Below are 17,648 nucleotides of genomic sequence, written 5' to 3'. Positions count from 1 at the left end.
AGAAATCAAGCACCTAGTACATGTGTGTTATCAGGTTCACACCAGTTTCAAAGGAGGAGGAAAATATGATTAATAATAAGTAATAAGCAGAGGATGAAGGGATGAACACGTCTATAGTTCAAGGATGAAGGACTGAGGAGATAGAGGCACAAGTTCAAGGCCAGGCTGGTCAACACAGTGAGATTCAGACCAGCCAACCAGCTACGCATGGTGTCCCAAGCCTTTGATCCCAGTACTCTGGAGGCAGAAGCAGAAGGATCTCTGTGAGTTCGAGGACAGCTTGGTCTATTTAAGAAATTCCAGGCAGCCAGGGATATAGAGAAAGACCTTGTCACAAAAAAATAAAATAAAACAAAATAAACAAAATGGCTCATCAGGTGAAGGTACCTTCCAGAGTCTGATGCATGAGTTCATCTCAGGGACCCAAAAGGTAGGCAAGAGCAAACACTGACAAGCTGTCCTCTGACCTCAACAAACAAGTGGTCCCATGCGTACACACACACACACACCATACATAAATAAGTAAATCAGGGCTGAGGCAAAAATAACTTGTGTCAGCTGACACTGTCCACCCACTATATGAGCTAACATTGGCTTTTGCTTTTATAAGCTGACTCTGAAAAACATTTAGTGTCATTGTCCCAGCTTCCAAGATTGGTCTGTGCCCCTGATCAATCATGATTGATTAGTCTTGGAATGTGCACTCAATAAACCATCCATATCTAACTGAGATCGGTGTCTAAGTGGTTTAGGTGGCTTTCTCTGGACCTCAACACAAAGCTAAATAGTTAGACTTTGTTCAAAAAAAGCAAAACCAGCCGGGCGTGGTGGCGCACACCTTTAATCCCAGCACTCGGGAGGCAGAGGCAGGTGGATCGCTGTGAGTTCGAGGCCAGCCTGGTCTACAAAGTGAGTCCAGGACAGCCAAGGCTACACAGAGAAACCCTGTCTCGAAAAACCAAAAAAAAAAAAAAAAAAGCAAAACCAAACAAAAATTTGAAACATAATGTGGTATCCTATATCCTACAATTTAATAAGTACAAGAATGGAAAAATTGATGAATTCTGACAAGGTTCCTTAAGTTAGGAAGAAACACAACAAATAAATAAGTTAAAGACACAGCAAAACGTACTTGTAAAAGTCCTCATAGAATCTCCCTTTATGATCCTGCTGAATTGAAGCTCGGTTTATTTCAGGAAATTCATCTGAAATAAAGAAAATTCAGCATACAGATCATATTGAAAAGAGATTTTTACAGTGTTCTTGGACTCCTCTTTTGGGCTGAAGATATGTATCATCAAAAAGTATGCCAACAGTGGTGGCACACATCTTTAATCCCAGTACTCAGGAGGCAGAGGCAGGCAGATCTCTGTGAACTTGAAGCTAGCCTGGTTGGTCTATAGAGTGAGTTCCAGGACAGACAGGGCTACACAGCAAGAAATTATCTCCAAAAAAAAAATAAAGTAAATAAATAAGTAAAGATAACTGTGTATCAGCTGGCAGTTGTGGCGCACGCTCTTGATCCCAGCACTCAGGGAGGCAGGGGCAGGCAGTTCGAGCTCAGCCTGGTCTACAGAGTAAGCTCCAGGACAGCCAAGGTACACAGAGAAACCCCATCTCGAAAAACCAAAAGCAAACAAACAAGCTTGGTATGACGGCCCAGCCATCTTACATACATTAAGATGTACGTATCATGTTCCTTTTTACTTGGTCCCCTAGGAATGATGGAAAAGACAAAAAGTGCAAAAGCAAAGAAGATGAAAATAGATGAAGGGGAGGGACCCAACTGAAAATAACTGACAGGAGCTGGGTATCATGTGTTGTCACCGCTGCTATTCAGGAACCTCCGGTAGGGGGTTTGCTTGAACCCAGGAATTCACAGACCAGCCTGAAAAAAGTAACAAGATCCTGTCTATTAAAAACTAAAAATTAGGGGGCTAGAGAGATGGCTCAGTGGTTAAGAGCGCCGTCCGCTCTTCCAAAGGTCCTGACTTCAATTCCCAGCAACCACTTGGTAGTTCACAACCATCTGTAATGTGATATGATGCCCTCTTCTAGTCTACAGGTGTACATGCAGGCAGAACACTATATACATAATAATAAATAAATCTTTAATAAAAATAAATAAATAAATAAATAAAAACTAAAAATTAAGCGAGGCATGGTAGCACATACCATTAATCCCAGCACTCAGGAGGCACAAGCAAGTGGATCGCTGTGAGTTCGAAGCCAGCCTAGTTTACAAAGCGGGTCTAGGACAGCCAAGGCTACACAGAGAAACTGTCTCGAAAAACCAAAAACAAACAACAAACTAAAAATTAAAGGTGGTACATGCCTTTAATCCCAACACTCAGGGGGGCAGAGGCAGGCAGATCTCTGTGAGTTCAAGGTCAGGCTGGTCTACAGAGTGAGTTCCAGGATAGCCAGTGCTACACAGAGAAATCCTGTCTCAAAACAAAACAAAAGACAGGGTCTTACTCTGAAGCCCAGGCTAGGCTGGATCTTGCTAACTGAACATCAAAACCCTGTCTTGAAAAATCAAAAAAAGAGAAAAAAAAATCTATCTTTAATTTTTAAAATTATCAAAGAGAGAGAGAGAAAGAGAAAGTTACTCACCAATAGACTTTGCATCATAAAAAGTTCTGGAAAACAGGACCACAGTCACTTCATGACTACAGTTCTTCTCCTAGGCATAAACACAGAAAAAGTGGTACAGCTTTATTTCTTTTCCTTCACTATGAAGCAGCCATTCATACTAAGAGGCTCAGTGGCTGTGCACAATGTTGAACAGCTTCATGTGACTGCAAGAGGTGCTGTGAAAGGGGCAGACACTGCATGCTATCAGGAGAACTGCTATCAAATCCGGCTCTTAAGTTTACCTCTGTGTGATTTCAAGTAAGTTATTTAAAGTTCCAAGAACGTGGAAAATGCTTGGAAAGCTACAAATAAGATAGGGTCCCTGAGCCAGGCGGATCTCTGTGAGTTGGAGGTCAGCCTGGTCTACAAAGCAAGTCCAAGACAGCCAAAGCTACACAGAGAAACCTTGTCTTAAAAAACTGAAAGAAGGAAAGAAAGAAAAAAGAAAAGAAAGAAGAAGGAAGGATGGAAGGAAGGAAAGGGTCCCTGTCACCCAATCCTTGATTTGACATAAACTTGAATGTTAGAACTTGGGTATACCTCTACCATTTGTAATTCATTAGAACTGCAGTCTAGGGAAAAAGAATAGTGCCCACAGTGGCTTTAAGGACTCTATACATCACAGGATGGGGACCAGAAGCTGTTAAAGAGGAAGGGCTGTAAGTCAAGATTACCTTTGGATAAAGATGGGACATAGCAAGAATAAACACTTCCATGAAGTCTTGGGGCCAAACTCCCGGGAACACGGCGCTTAGCCTGTCTTCTGAGCCAACAAGCTTAGTTTCAGTTCCTGCCAGTCAACCTCATCTCTCTCCCACCATACTAACACAATTCAGCATTTGACGTAAGAGCACAACTTAACAAACTCTCTGTCACCTTATCTTCCTCCATGGATGATACATCACAAGTGGACAGAAATTCTTGTGTATAAGTTAAAAACAGAAAGTACACTGATGAAGAAAAGCGACCTCCTTAGTTACCAACTAGTTTACTGGACTTCGCAGGCCCTACATCCAGCGCCTGTATCTACTTCTGATGGACACAAAAAAAGGCCCCATGATGTGCTACAGAGAGCAGAAGAGTCTCTTCATGTGGAAAAGCAGACAGGGGCCATTATTATCTCCATTTTGCAGAAAAGGAAAGCAAGGCTCTCCATGGCCAAGAAGCTAATTAGAGGGGAACCCTAATTTTAAACTCATTCCGTTTTACTTCAAACTCTGTGACTTCAAATACTATGTGTATTACAATGATGTTTCAATGTGGTAGGAAGGTGAGATATAGCTTATCTTCAAAAGACTTCAGTTTTTAAAAGTTCAATTTATCCTTTTTTTTCAGTATATTGTTTTTCCGACAGTCTCATGTATCCCAGGCTGGTCTTGAACTCACTATGTAACTGAGGATGACTTTGAACTCCTGGTCCTCATGCCTCTACTACCCTAGTGCTAAACTACAGGTATGCCCTACCTTTTTTTTTTTTTTTTTTTTTTTTTTAAGAAATAGAAATTTGATCCTAAGAGGCTGGAGGGATGGCCCAGTGGTTAAGAGAATTCTCTGCTCTTCCCAAGGCCCCGGGTTCAATTCCCAGCACCCACATGGCAGCTCACAACTGTCTGTAACTCCAGTTCCATAAGATCTGACACCTTCACACTAAAACACATAAAATGAAATTAAATAAAAAAAATATTTTTTAAATTTGTTCCTCAATTTTCTATGTAATTGCAAGAAATACAGGATGCTTTAAACAGTAGACAACCAAGTTACATAGAGAAACACTGTCTCAAACAAATAAACAAACAAACCAAAGGGCCAGCCACAGTAGTCAATGCCTGTAACTCCAGCTGAAGCAGGACAGGCAGCTCCGGGATAGCCTTACCAAGACCTACATCCAAAAATATTAGGCTCTTTATTTACTTACTTGCTTACTCAGGTATTTATTGATCTAATGTGTATGAGTGTTTTGCCTGTATGTTGCATGTGCACAAACATGTCCCTAGTAGCCTTGGAAGTAGGAAGAAATTGGGATTCCCTGGTACTGCAGTTAGAGACAGTTATGATCACCATATACGGCCAAAGCCATGTCAGATCCCCTGAGATTGGAATTATAAACAGTTGTCGGCCCCAGGGGCGCTGAGACTCAAACTCAGGGCTTCTGAAGGAGCAGCCAGTACTTTTAACCACTTAGCCAGGCCTCTAGCCTCCTATCCTATTTTTTTAAGGCTTACTTTCTATTTGTATTGACATGCAGGTGCCTATGGTGGCAAAGGAAGCATGCGATCAAGCCATGTGCTTCTCATAAATGCTGCCAATCATGTTGAGGTGATTAATGTAGTTTAAGTCTAGAGTCTGCAGTTCAGCTAAAATAGCTCAAGATAAAGCAAATTAATAGAAAGTCTGCCTTTAGAAAACCCACACACAGGATCCTAAGGGGAAAACTGTGCTTGCCACATACGAAGAGGATCTGAATTCAGTCCACATTAAAAAAAGGCATGGTGGCACGTACAGCCAATCCAGCACCCAGAAGGTGGGTAGAAGGCAGATCTCTGTGAGTTCAAGACCAGCCTAGTCTACATAGTGAGTTTCAGGCTAGATAGAGCTATATAATGAAACCATTTCTTTAAAACAAAGAAAGAAAGAAAGAAAGGTGTGCTGATACATGCTTATAACCCCAATACTGGGGCAGCTGAGACAGGGACTCACTGGGGCTCCCTGGCTAGCCAAGCTAGCATACTTAAGAAGGTCCAAAACCAAGGTTGGTATAATACTTGAGGAACACCACCAGAGGTTCACCAATAGCCTACAGATAAAACGTTCAACAAGAAAACGAACAACAACAAAAAGAACATGCCTACAGTCCTACTACTTGATAAGTAAAGGTAGGAGGATCAGAAGTTCAAGGTTATCACGGGCTACACAGGGAGTCAGACACCAGCCTTAGCTGCATGAGATCTCTCTCAAAAACCTAAAGCTAAAATAATTAAAATTATTAGTAACTGAAAAATAAAAAAATCTGGTGAGTGATATTTACCCAGAAGATTAGAGAATGTAGAAAGAAACATACCTTCCACTTAGTAAACAGATCAGCAAGGAAACCATTCACAGCTTTCTCAAAATACAAATCCCCTGAGAAGAAACGGTGAGAAGACAGTGAGGACGACGACGACGACGGCTGCTGTTGTTGTTGTTATTGTTATTGTTATTGTTATTATTATTATTATTATTATTATTATTATTATTATTATTATTATTATTTCACTTGGAATGTCTCCTCTAAATACAGTCAAGGAATAGGACTAAAGAGAAAACAATGGGTTCTGCTAAAGTATTTGTAAAAGATCACAAAAGTTTTTTTTCTTTCTTTCTTTTTTTAAAGATTTTATTTATTATGTATACAGTGTTTCACCTACATGCCTGTACTCCAGAAGAGGGAACCAGATCTCAGTATTGATGGTTGTGAGCCGCCATGGATCACAAAAGTTTTAAAGTACAAAGTCACTAGATGTGGTGGCATACACCTTTGATCTCAACACTGTAGGTAGAAGCTGGTAGATTTCTGTGAGTTCAAGGCCAACCTGGTCTACACAGCAGGTTTCAGATAGCCTGGACTACATATTGAGACCTTGTCTCAGAAAAACAAAACAAAACAAAAGAACAAAATAAAATTTTTTTAAAAAGGGAAAAAAGTACGAAGTAGAAAATGAAGGAGGGCTACTAGACAAACAAACACATTACCATTGGGCTATACCCTCAATGCTATCAAGCCAAATTTAATTATGGAGGCGCTTCCTTAGCACAGGAAATACAGTCCAATCTCATAATTACAGACTCAGCTTCAAAGTTACACCACAATTTTTATAAAGGAAGGTGACTGGTTAATATATTGTGAATTCAAGATAAGAGAACAACCTAAATCCAAATATGATTATTTTTATAGCTATGCTTATAATGTATGAGAAGGTAGTTTGGACGGCCAGTGAGATGGCCAAACCTAATAACCTGTGTTGGATCCCCAGAACCTCTCATAAGCCCTGGGCATTCATTAATCAGTCTGCAGTTCCTTCTAGCTGTAAGTTTCTTTGCTGATGCATAGTAACAATTAATTTGTAATAATAACTTGAACTGTACAAATCATGACACTGGTGGAGTAGACACAGTATCTGTACCTCATAGTAGTTTGAGCGTTCTGGGTGTAGTATGTCATAATTCAAATACAATGAAGCAAACTTGCTTTTTCTGTCAGTGATGGTAAACTAAATAGAAGACATCAATAACCCTGCGCTAAGGAGGCGGAGACAGGAAGACTGTGAATTTGATGACAGCCTGGGATTTAGAGCAAGATCCTATGAAAGCACAGAAAGAAGAGAACGAAATTGCTGGGACCTAATCCCACTAGAACCTAAGATCTGAGAATTTAGGTCTTTTTCATTAATACTTGCATTTCCTTGAGCTCATATTCTGCTTCTGTATGTCTCTCCATATATCTATGCAGTTTTTAAAAAAGAGAAACTGGCAAGATGGCTCAGTGGGTAAAAGTATTTGCTGCTCAGTCTGATGAGAAAGTTTGATCCCTGGAATCCACACACAGAATCAAGACAGACTCTATAAAGTTGTCCTCTGACTTCCACATGGATTTGAGGGATGCATGCATGCACATGCTCACAAAAAATTAATAAATGAAAACCGTCTAAAAAGAAATACAGTAGAAGTATCATGCATGTCAGTACATGCTTGATATCCCAGCACTTGGGAGGCAGGAGAATCAGAAGTTCAAAGTCATCCTTGACTTAGGGGTTCACTATCGAGCTGTGACAAGAACTGGCTATGCAGACCAGGCCAGCCTTAAACTCACAGAAATCCACATGCCACTGCCTCCTGACTGTTGGGATTAAAAGCGCCCAACACCACGCCCAGCAGCATCTCAGTTTGGTGTGCTTCTTGCTTAGCACGCACAGAGCCCAGGCTCTGATCTCTAGCACAGCAGAAAGTGGGCATAGAGGTGAATGAATGCCTTTAACCTCAGCACTCGGGAGACTTCAGACAGAGAATGTGAAGTTCAAGGCCATCCTCAGTTACATGAGAACTTATCTCAAAAAAACAAACAAACAAAAACAAATAGCAACAAAAAGAACAATGAAAAAATTATAGTAAAAGGGAAAGAACTAAAGAGGTTTAACAAGAAATCAGGACACAGCGTTAGAGAAGATCAAGAGCTTACTATAAAATGACACAAACTTGGGGGAAACCAGAAAATTCTCTCCAGTGGCAGTTACAATCAGTACTTAGGGAACAGTACCATAAATATCAAAATCCCACATTTCACAGCTCATCTGAATAAATATGTAAACCATAGCTGACGTAGATCGGAACACCACCTGTAACAAATAAAAACATAACTGCATTAAAACCAAATGATTTGTATACAGTTTTAGTTCTACAGAATGAATAGGTCTCAAAGGGCTGCCACAATGGTAATGCACCTAACATTTAACTACATTTATTCATTATTACAGAATCAATCAATCTATCTATCTATCTATCTCTCTGTGTGTGTGTGTGTGTGTGTGTGTGTGTGTGTGTGTGTGTGTGTGTACATGTATGTGGAGGTCAGAGAAAACCTTGCAGGAGCCAGTTCTCTCCTTCCACTATGTGACACCCTGCTGGAAGGCTCAAGTCTAGCCTTTCCAGATAGGCTGCAAGCTTGGCACAAGAATGATAGACTACATTTCTCACTGGAGTCCCTCTTCCCCTGATCTGGGGAGCCCTAGATCCCCTAAGGAGCATCAGATAGCCCTCAGAGAAGATTACAGGCCCAACCCTTTCCTGATAAGAAACCTGTTCAGCAAGCACCTGGGGATTCCTGGAGATACCCACCCTGTGCTAGTAAGACATCTTGGTGTATTGTCTTTCAACCAATGACCTTTTAACTATACTTGGAGATTCTCCCCCACCCAGAAGATAATTAAGTACTGCTTTTCCTTCTTATGATAGGGCTGTTTGGTTACAAGTAGATTAAGCATCCCTGGCATCTCCAGCCCCAGTGAATCAGACACACTCATCCTCAAACCCCTCCCCACTGCCCAAGGTTTATAAATCCCTCATATATAATATATAAATCCCTTATACTAAAAGTAGGCTGGCTTGCTGCTCACTCCATTCCACCACCACAACCATCTGACACATTTATTGTGGGGAAGAATTGCCACTGGATGCCTGGGGCTTGACAGCGATGGCAGACCCGCTGTGGCAGCTTTGAAGCCCCTTCCATCGGAGCAAGATGGGTGCTGACCAACAGCAAAGGACATGCTAGACCTGCACCTCACTGAAGCTGCCTCCTGGCCAGTGTTGGGTGCCTGCCCACATCCCCTGCATGCTTAGCAAAGGGCTGTGACACTTTTGGTATCATCAGAGGCTTTTGAAACTCCCAAGTCTCCACTGCCCTCTGATATACCAGCAATCTCATGTTAAAAGAGCTAAGTATAACACCCAGTGGACAACTCGGCTTTTGTATTGCCATTTTTATCTTATTGATTTTTTTCATTGTTTTTATTTAATTTTGTTTTGTTTTGTTTTAGTGAAAGAGAAATAACATGATGTTGGGTGGATAGGGAAGTGGAGATGATCTGTAAATAGTTGAGGGAGAGAGAAAAGCATGATCAAAAGATGTTATAAAAAGTTTAGCAATGCCAGGCGTGGTGGCGCACGCCTTTAATCCCAGCACTTGGGAGGCAGAGGCAGGTGGATCGCTGTGAGTTCGAGGCCAGCCTGGTCTACAAAGTGAGTCTAGGACAGCCAAGGCTACACAGAGAAACCCTGTCTCGAAAAACCAAAAAAAAAAAAAAAAAAAAAAAAAAGTTTAACAATATCGTGCTGGGAGTGGTGGCATACATCTTTAATCCAGCATTCAGGAGGCAGAGGCAGGTGGATTTCAGTGATTTTGAGGCCAGCCTGGTCTACGAAGTGAGTCCAGGACAGCCAAAGCTACACAGGGAAACCCTGACTCGAAAATAAAAACAAACAACAGCAAAAACCAAAAATTTTAACAAGAATAGAACAAACCCTGATGTTATATGGCTTAAGCCTATAATCCTATAAACCATGAAAGTGAGGCAGGAATATAGTCAGTTCAAAGCCACCCAGAGCTCAATAGCAAAATCCTGTGCTGAAGATCAAACAAAACATTCACTCAGTAAATTTTGTTGTTTTTACTAAAGGAGTTTTCAAAGGATAGAGGAATTCTCTTACTTCTAAAAGCAAACTTTACCCATGCATTCTTTCCCTTGGTTGATGGATGCTCAGCTGGTAGAAGGCCTGCCTAGCTTTCATGAAGCTCTAATGTCAGATAAGACTCAGTGTGTGGCATATGCTTACAACTCCAGCACTTGGAAGGCAGAGACAGGGTTGGGATTTAAAGGTGATCCTTGGCTTAAAGGCCAGCCTGGGCAGCATGAAACCTTAGTTCAAAAAGCCAAAAGCAGGAGCTGGAGAGATGGCTCCATAGTTAAGAGCACTTGATGCTCTTGTAGATAACCCAGGTTAATTTCTCAGCATCCACATAAAGGTTCACAACTGTCTTAAACTCCAGTTCTAGAAGATCCAATGACCACTTATGGACTCCATGGGCACCAGGCATGTATGGCACACACATATATATGTGGCAAGCAAAACACTTATACACAAGAAATAAAAAAGCTCTTTCAATCTTATTCTGAGTTTTGTATAATAGGTAGCAAGATCTGATCTCTGACCTTCTGAGGTTTATAGGACGTAGATAAAGACCTGCAAAGTACTGCAATACCTACAGATGTTTCATGAAGATTTATACAAGAGACAGTAGAAAGGGCAGCAGCTTTACCCATGAAAGTCACAGAAAGCCAGCGTGGTGGTACATGCCTATAATCCCAGCACTCAGGGAGGCAGAGGTAGGCAGATCTCTGTGAGTTCAAAGCAAGTAGAGGATAGCCAAGGCTACACAGAGATACCCTGTCTCAAAAAAATCAAAAGAAAAAAGAAAGGAAAGAAAAAGTAGAGTGTAAATCTCTTATCTTTTTTTAGTACATTAGAGACTTACTCCTTAAAGACTACCTATTCACTCTGAGCTGGGTGCTATGGTGCATGCCTGTAATCCCAACATTTGGGGAGACAAGAGCCAAAACAACCAGTCCTATATTTAATAAATTGAATAGACTCATTTGGAAGAAGAAAATGAAGGTCAGTTCCAAGCTGCCAAGATCCAACTATAAAATATGAGAATAAGGGCCAGACGTGGTGGCGCACACCTTTAATCCCAGTTCTGCAGAGGAAGAGGCAGGCCAATCTCTGTGAGTTCAAGGCTAGCCTGGTCTACAAAGCAAATCCAGGACAGCCAAGGCTGCATAGAGAAATCCTGTCTTGAAAATTAAAAAAAAAAAAATAAGTAAAATGAGAGCAGTAGAGGACCAGTTCTAGCTGGGCAGATGATAACAATATAAGATTTTTGCTTGTTTATTTCGAATTCAGGACTCAGGGAAAAAAAGCAGAATGTCATTTTGTAAGTCTTACCCTGGTCTCTTCACTAATGTAACCACACATGACCTTCTCATTCTTGACCCACAGCTCACCAGCCTGCGCCCTGAAAGGAGATACGTACACGTTAGCACAGCTCTGTTCAGAAGGCTCACTCGGAACTCTGAGGCAGAGTCTTGCTATGCAGTCCAGGCCAGCCCCCTGTGTCTGTCATCTAGGTCTCCTTGTTTTCAAATGACCTGATCAGTTCTGCCTTTCCACAGAGAGCCCCATGAGCAGATTATCCACTATGGACAGCTCTTGGTGTCCTGAACACAGACAACCGGAGTCCACAGAGAATAGAAGTCTACAGAATTGGGCCTTCAGAGAACAGTGACCCTCAGGAATGACATACAAAACCATCTGCATACACATTTTATAGTTTTGGTCAGTAATAATCCTAGCCCTGATACTATGAGCTTCAACAAAGAGAAAAGATCATTTTAATCTTAGGATCTTAACACAAGCAATCAGGTGGCACTAAAGGACAAGGTCTCCATTCAAGAGAAGCCACAACAAACAAGCAAGCAATGCTGGGACAGGTGGGGCACGCCTTAAATGCCAGCACTTAGGGGGCAGAGGCAGACAGATCTCTCTGATTCCCAGTCTGGTCTAAATAGTGAGGTCCTGACTGCCAGAGCTATGGGCCAAGGGCATGGCTCAGTGGGTAAAGGTTCCAGCTGCCGAAGCCTGCCGGCCTAAACTTAATCCCTGGAATTGAGGGGAAAGCAGGGCATCTGTAATCCTAGCACTCGGCCTGTGAGACGAAAGGCAGACAGGAGCACCGGCTGGAGGCCCACAGCCCAGCTGGCTGGAGAACACCATGGGACATGGCATGTGCCCTTGTTCATTTTCACTCTCTCTCTCACACACAAGACAACTTTTTAAAACCTAATGGCGGCCGGGCGTGGTGGCGCACGCCTTTAATCCCGGCACTCGGGAGGCAGAGGCAGAGGGATCACTGTGAGTTCTAGGCTAACCTGGTCTACAAAGCGAGTCCAGGACAGCTAAGGCTACACAGAGAACCCTGTCTCGAATAACCAAAAAAAAAAAAAAAAAGGCAACTTGGTAAATTTTTTTCCAATTTTGTGCTTTTCCCTCTGATACCCTTTCTGTTGTTTGTTTTCCTTTTGAGAGAGCTATGTGGCTCAGACTAGACTTTGACTCTATTCTATACAGCCCAAGCTGTTCTTGAACGCAGAATCCCCCTGCATCACTCAGCTGGGTGCTGGATTGCAGGAGTGTGCCACCTAAGTGTCTCTCCTCTGAGAAATTTTCAGGGTATAAGATGACAGGGCAGTATAACAAGCAACGCTCTCAGCGCAAAGCTGTTCACATTGAGGAATACCTAGTCTGAGCCGGACCTGCAGCTGAGTCACTTACTAGCTGAATATCCACAGATAAACAATCAACCCTGTACCTTACCAGATGACATGAGTTCAGTTCCCAAAAGTGACACAGAGCTTGGGAGTGGTGGCACCCACCAGTAATCCCAGCACTTGAGATACCGCTTTTAATATAGGATTTTAATCCCAGCACTCAGGAAACAAAGGAAACCAGATCTCTGTGGGTTCAAGGCTAAGCTGGTCTACATAGGATTTCCAGAACAGGACAGCCATGGGGCTACAAGACCTACATAGCAACCCTCTGTCTCAAAAAAAAAAGAAAGAAAAGAAAAAAGAAAGAGAGAAAGAAAAAGAAAAAGAAAAAAGCCAAGCTTAGTGGTGTACATCTGTAATCCCAGCACTCAGGGAGGCAGAGGGAGGTGGCTCTCTGTTGAGTTCAAGGCCAGCCTGGTCTACAAAGTGAGTCCAGGACAGGCAGGGCTACACAGAGAAACCCTGTCTAGAAAAACAAAAAAAAGCAATAAATGTGGTTAGCAATTATCCCTGTACTTATCTTTTAGAGCGCTTGGGGAAAACATCATAAAGACATCATAAAGGATAAATGATAAATAAGTAAAAAACATTATCCCCGTGGAAATGGGTTTATGGCTGTTCTTGGTATTCTTTGGTGGTGGATGTTGCTTTAAATTTGTGATGTACATCAGGCAAGTACTCTAACACTGAGCTAACAGCTTCAGTTCCAGAACAGTTATTTTATTAACTTTATTAAACACAAACACACACTGAGCCTGTCGTGGTAGAGGAAGGTGGATGTCAATCGCAAGGCCAGGCTGGGTAGGTAAGCTCCTGCCTCAAAGCAGTAACACACGAAGAGACAACCCAGTCCCTTACTCCTATGCTTCAAGACAGCCCTCTTTTCTACTAGGTCAAGAGAGATAGGAATGCCACAAGCAACTGCAAGCACACACGACTTCCCACAAGACGCAGAAAACTAAATGCTTAGTCCACACCCAGGACAAGGTGACTTGGAGACACTAATTTCATGAGCTTAAGTAGTAATACCATGCATGTCACTATTGAACAATTTTTTTGGTTTTTTTTTAAGGGGGTGGGGCTTGGTTTATTTGCCCTCCACCCCCTCCCTCCATCCACCCCCTCAGTTTTTTGAGACAGGGTTTCTCGGTGTAACATCTCTGGCTGTCCTGGAATTTGCTCTGTAGACCAGACTAGCCTCAAACCCACAAAGGTCTGCCTACCTCTGCCTCCCGAGGGATGCACAAGTCTTAATTTTTAAAACAGCACACAAAGTAATTTTCTGAGCTCTCCGATCACATGTACTCCATTACCGTCACTATCCCTTGTCCCCACTCTCCTTGGTAGAATCTCTTCTGCTTTCATGGTTCCCCTTCCTACTTTCCTAACTTGCATACACACACTGAAACATAGTTTCTGTGATTAAAAGAAAACACTGCATTTGTCCTTGTAAGTCTAGTTTATTCTGCTTAACATAAAAATATCTGGCTAGGGGCTGGAGAGATGGCTCAGAGGTTAAGGGCCACAGACTGCTCCTCCAGAGGTCCTGAGTTCAATTCCCAGCAACCATATGGTGGCTCATAACCATCTATAGGGTGATCTGATGCCCTCTTCCGGCCTGCATGTGTACAAGCAGGCAGAGCACTGTATTCATAATAAATAAATAAATCTTTAAAAAAAAAAAATGTCTGGCTACATGAGACTAGCTCTCAAAATCTCAAAACACAAACTCAGGAAGCAATCCTAAAATTGTCACCGTGTACTTTGGTACTTCTTCACTCCTTCACAGCAGTGTAACGTTTGAAACATCGTGCGCTTTACTGTACGGAGACCCACACGACTTGAGCTCTCACACAGTGGACTTGCTGCACTAGATCCTGCTTCTGCTTACCGCCCAGTAAGTCCAGAATGCCACGATACCTACCTGACGCCAGCAAATTCCACTTTCTGAGTGATGTAGGCACAGGTGCTCACCTGAGGGAAGAGAGAATAGGAAAGGACTCAAGCCATCAGGCCATGGAAAGTCACACAAAAGGGCTCCTGCCTTTAAAACCTCCAACGACAACAACAAAACACTAGGCCTGGTGGTGCACACTTAGCCCCAGCACTCAGGAGGCAGAGGCAAGATGGATCTCTGTGAGTTTGAGGCCAGCCTGGTCTACAGAGTGAGCTCCAGGACAGCCAGGGCTGCACAACAGAGAAACCCTGTGTTGACACAAACAAAACAGAGCAATGTCCTCCAAGAATGAGTCCAGGCACCAAGGGAGTGCCAGCTTTACCATCCTCAGAAGGCTGCCGGTACTGTAGGACAGTAGGCGTTTGAGATATCAGCAAGTACGAACAGCAGTAAAACCAGGCAGACGGTAAGTGCAGCCTGAGAAATACACTGATCTTCATCAATTTTTATATAGGCCTCTACATTTATGTACTTAATGTAGTATAAATTATCTTTACACTTGATTTTGTTTTTCAGTGCCAGAAGTCAAACCTATGGCTTCAAGGTGAGTATTCTCTCATTGAAAGAGCTGGAAACAAAACTTAAAATACAATTCGTGTAGAAATTCTACATATGGGGGCTGGAGAGATGGCTCAGTGGTTAAGAGCACTGGCTGTTCTTCCAGAGGTCCTGAGTTCAATTCCCACCAACTACATGGTGGCTCACAACCATCTATAATGTGATCTGATGCTCTCTTTTGGCATGCAGGTAATATATATGCAGGCAGAGATCTCATGTATATAAAAATAGATAAATAAATCTCTTTAAAATTTAGTTTAAAAAAGAAAAAAATTCTATATATAATTTGTTCCTTCATAATATATAAAAACTATAGTAAAAAATTTTCAGTATTGGGTCACAGTTGTGATAATTGGACATTTTATTATTTACTTATTATTTATCTATTTATTTATTTGAGACAGGGTTTTACTGTATAACAGCTCTGGCTGTCCTAGAACTTGCTCTGTAGACCAGGCTGTCCTCGAACTCACAGAGATCCAGCTGCCTCTGCCTCCCGAGTGCTGGGATTAAAGGGAATTAGGCTTTCTTTCTTTTTCTTTTTCTTTCTTTTTTTTTTTTTTTTTTTTTTGGTTTTTCGAGACAGGGTTTCTCTGTGTAGCCTTGGCCATCATGGACTCGCTTTGTAGACCAGGCTGGCCTCGAACTCACAGCGATCCGCCTGCCTCTGCCTCCCAAGTGCTGGGATTAAAGGCGTGCGCCACCACGCCCGGCTTTTCTTTTTCTTTTTTTGAGACAGAGTTTCTTGTGTAGCCTTGGCTGTCCTGGATCCACTTTGTAGACCAGGCTGGCCTCCAACTCATAGCAATCTGCCTGCTTCTGCCTCCCAACCGCTGGGATTAAAGGCATGCACTACCACGACCGGCTTAATTTTTTTTTAATATATATAAATGCAGGTTTATTTGCATCAGCTCTCAGCAGCCATGCAGAAGGAGGAAAGAAGAGGGAGGGGAAGAAGAAAAGGAGAGAATGAGAAGGAGGGAGAGGAAAAAGAGAGAGAAAGAGGAAAAAAAGAAGAGGTGGGATGGCACGAGAATAGCAAATTGGGCTTTTGATTTTGTTGTTGTTTGTGTTTGTTTGTTTTTTGAGACAAGGTTTCTCTGTCTAACAGCCCTGGCTGTTCTGGACTCCTCTGTAAACCAGACTGGCCACGAACTCACAGAGATACCCCTGCCTCTGCCTCCCTGAGTGCTAGAATTATAAGCCTGCATTACCATGCCTGGGGTTTTTAAATGGAAAAGGGTCACTAAAAATAAATAGATGAAGCTGGGCATGGTGGCGCACACCTGTAATCCCATCACTCAGGAGGCAGTTGTATCTCTGTGAGTTTAAGGGCAGCCCGTTTTACACAGCAAGTTCCAGAACAGCCAAGTCCACATACTGGGACCCTTCTCAAAAATGGGGTTGGGGGTGTGGATGGGGTTCAGAGATGGCTCCAGGGTTAAGAGCACCGTTGCTCTTACAGAGGACCCAGGTTTAGTTCCCAGCACCCACACGGCATCTCAGTCTGTAATATCCTCTTCTGACTGGTGAAAGTACTAGGCATACATGCATGCAGGCAAAATAGCCACAAACACAGAAATCAAATAAACAAACAAAAGAGAAAACAGGAAAGGATATAGCCAACTGTTTACAGCAACTATTTGCAGATCCAAGAACCAGAACTTAGCCGGGCGTGGTGGCGCACGCCTTTAATCCCAGCACTCGGGAGGCAGAGGCAGGCGGATCGCTGTGAGTTCGAGGCCAGCCTGGTCTACAAAGTGAGCCCAGGATGGCCATGGCTACACCGAGAAACCCTGTCTCGAAAAACCAAAAAAAAAAAAAAAAAAAAAAGAACCAGAACTTATTTTGATGGCTCTAAATTTATGTGACAAACAAGGACAATCTGTCATAGAAAAGGCAACATACTGTTTTGTAAAAGGTCGTATCTTACCAAACTTTTCTTCAGTCGCCACATATCCCCACGGCCAATGTACTGGTCCTTAAAAGTCAATTCCACTAGGTCAAGAGTCACATCCTAGAAGAGGATAACCACACTTCTGTGTTGTTTTGCCACACTTGACAGTCAAAATATGAGGGCCACCCACCATGAAAAGAAAGCAAAACAGAGCCGGGCGTGGTGGCGCACGCCTTTAATCCCAGCACTCGGGAGGCAGAGGCAGGCGGATCGCTGTGAGTTCGAGGCCAGCTTGGTCTTCAAAGTGAGTCCAGGATGGCCAAGGCTACACAGAGAAACCTTGTCTCGAAAAAAAAAAAAAAAAGAAAGCAAAACAGAAAACCTTTGGAAGACCACTTAACAGCAGAACCTGACAGAATTCTCCACAGCAGAGACAACTCAAACATGCCTGTGGCAATTCTACAGTGTACCTACAGCAGCTGTCCAGGAAAAGGGATGACCAGAGGACTAACACAGCTTCAGCCCATGCTGCCCTCACACTGCAGAGCTCAAGCAGGCCTCTTGGCCTCAGCATAGGTAGCTGGAGCTACAGCTACTTGCAACCTTGCCTTTTTATTTCAGTCTTGAAAGATAACATTGAGCTGTCTGATTTTTTTTTTGGGGGGGAGGGGTCCAGACAAGG

The 17,648-nt window shown here is 42.7% G+C and overlaps 1 protein-coding gene across 15 annotated transcripts in view; it reads right to left on the bottom strand.

The window, feature by feature from the left end:
* The window catches only part of Depdc5 (DEP domain containing 5, GATOR1 subcomplex subunit), a 118,176-nt gene that overhangs the window by 91,185 nt on the left and 9,343 nt on the right, over positions 1-17,648 (bottom strand). For all 15 annotated transcript variants that reach the window (XM_051165226.1, XM_051165227.1, XM_051165229.1 and 12 more), the window contains 7 exons: positions 17,003-17,086; positions 14,479-14,528; positions 11,173-11,242; positions 7,928-8,006; positions 5,696-5,757; positions 2,617-2,686; positions 1,133-1,205 (listed from right to left, as the gene is read on the bottom strand). In XM_051165226.1, the coding sequence (XP_051021183.1) occupies positions 1,133-1,205; positions 2,617-2,686; positions 5,696-5,757; positions 7,928-8,006; positions 11,173-11,242; positions 14,479-14,528; positions 17,003-17,026 (428 nt within the window). In that variant the 5' untranslated portion in view covers positions 17,027-17,086. The remainder of the gene's footprint in view (positions 1-1,132; positions 1,206-2,616; positions 2,687-5,695; positions 5,758-7,927; positions 8,007-11,172; positions 11,243-14,478; positions 14,529-17,002; positions 17,087-17,648) is intronic.

Source organism: Acomys russatus, chromosome 22 (assembly GCF_903995435.1).
Source record: "Acomys russatus chromosome 22, mAcoRus1.1, whole genome shotgun sequence".
In the NCBI taxonomy this organism is placed as follows: domain Eukaryota; kingdom Metazoa; phylum Chordata; class Mammalia; order Rodentia; family Muridae; genus Acomys; species Acomys russatus.
Note: the sequence above shows the minus strand (reverse complement) of the source record. Positions and strands in the feature narration are given on the sequence as shown.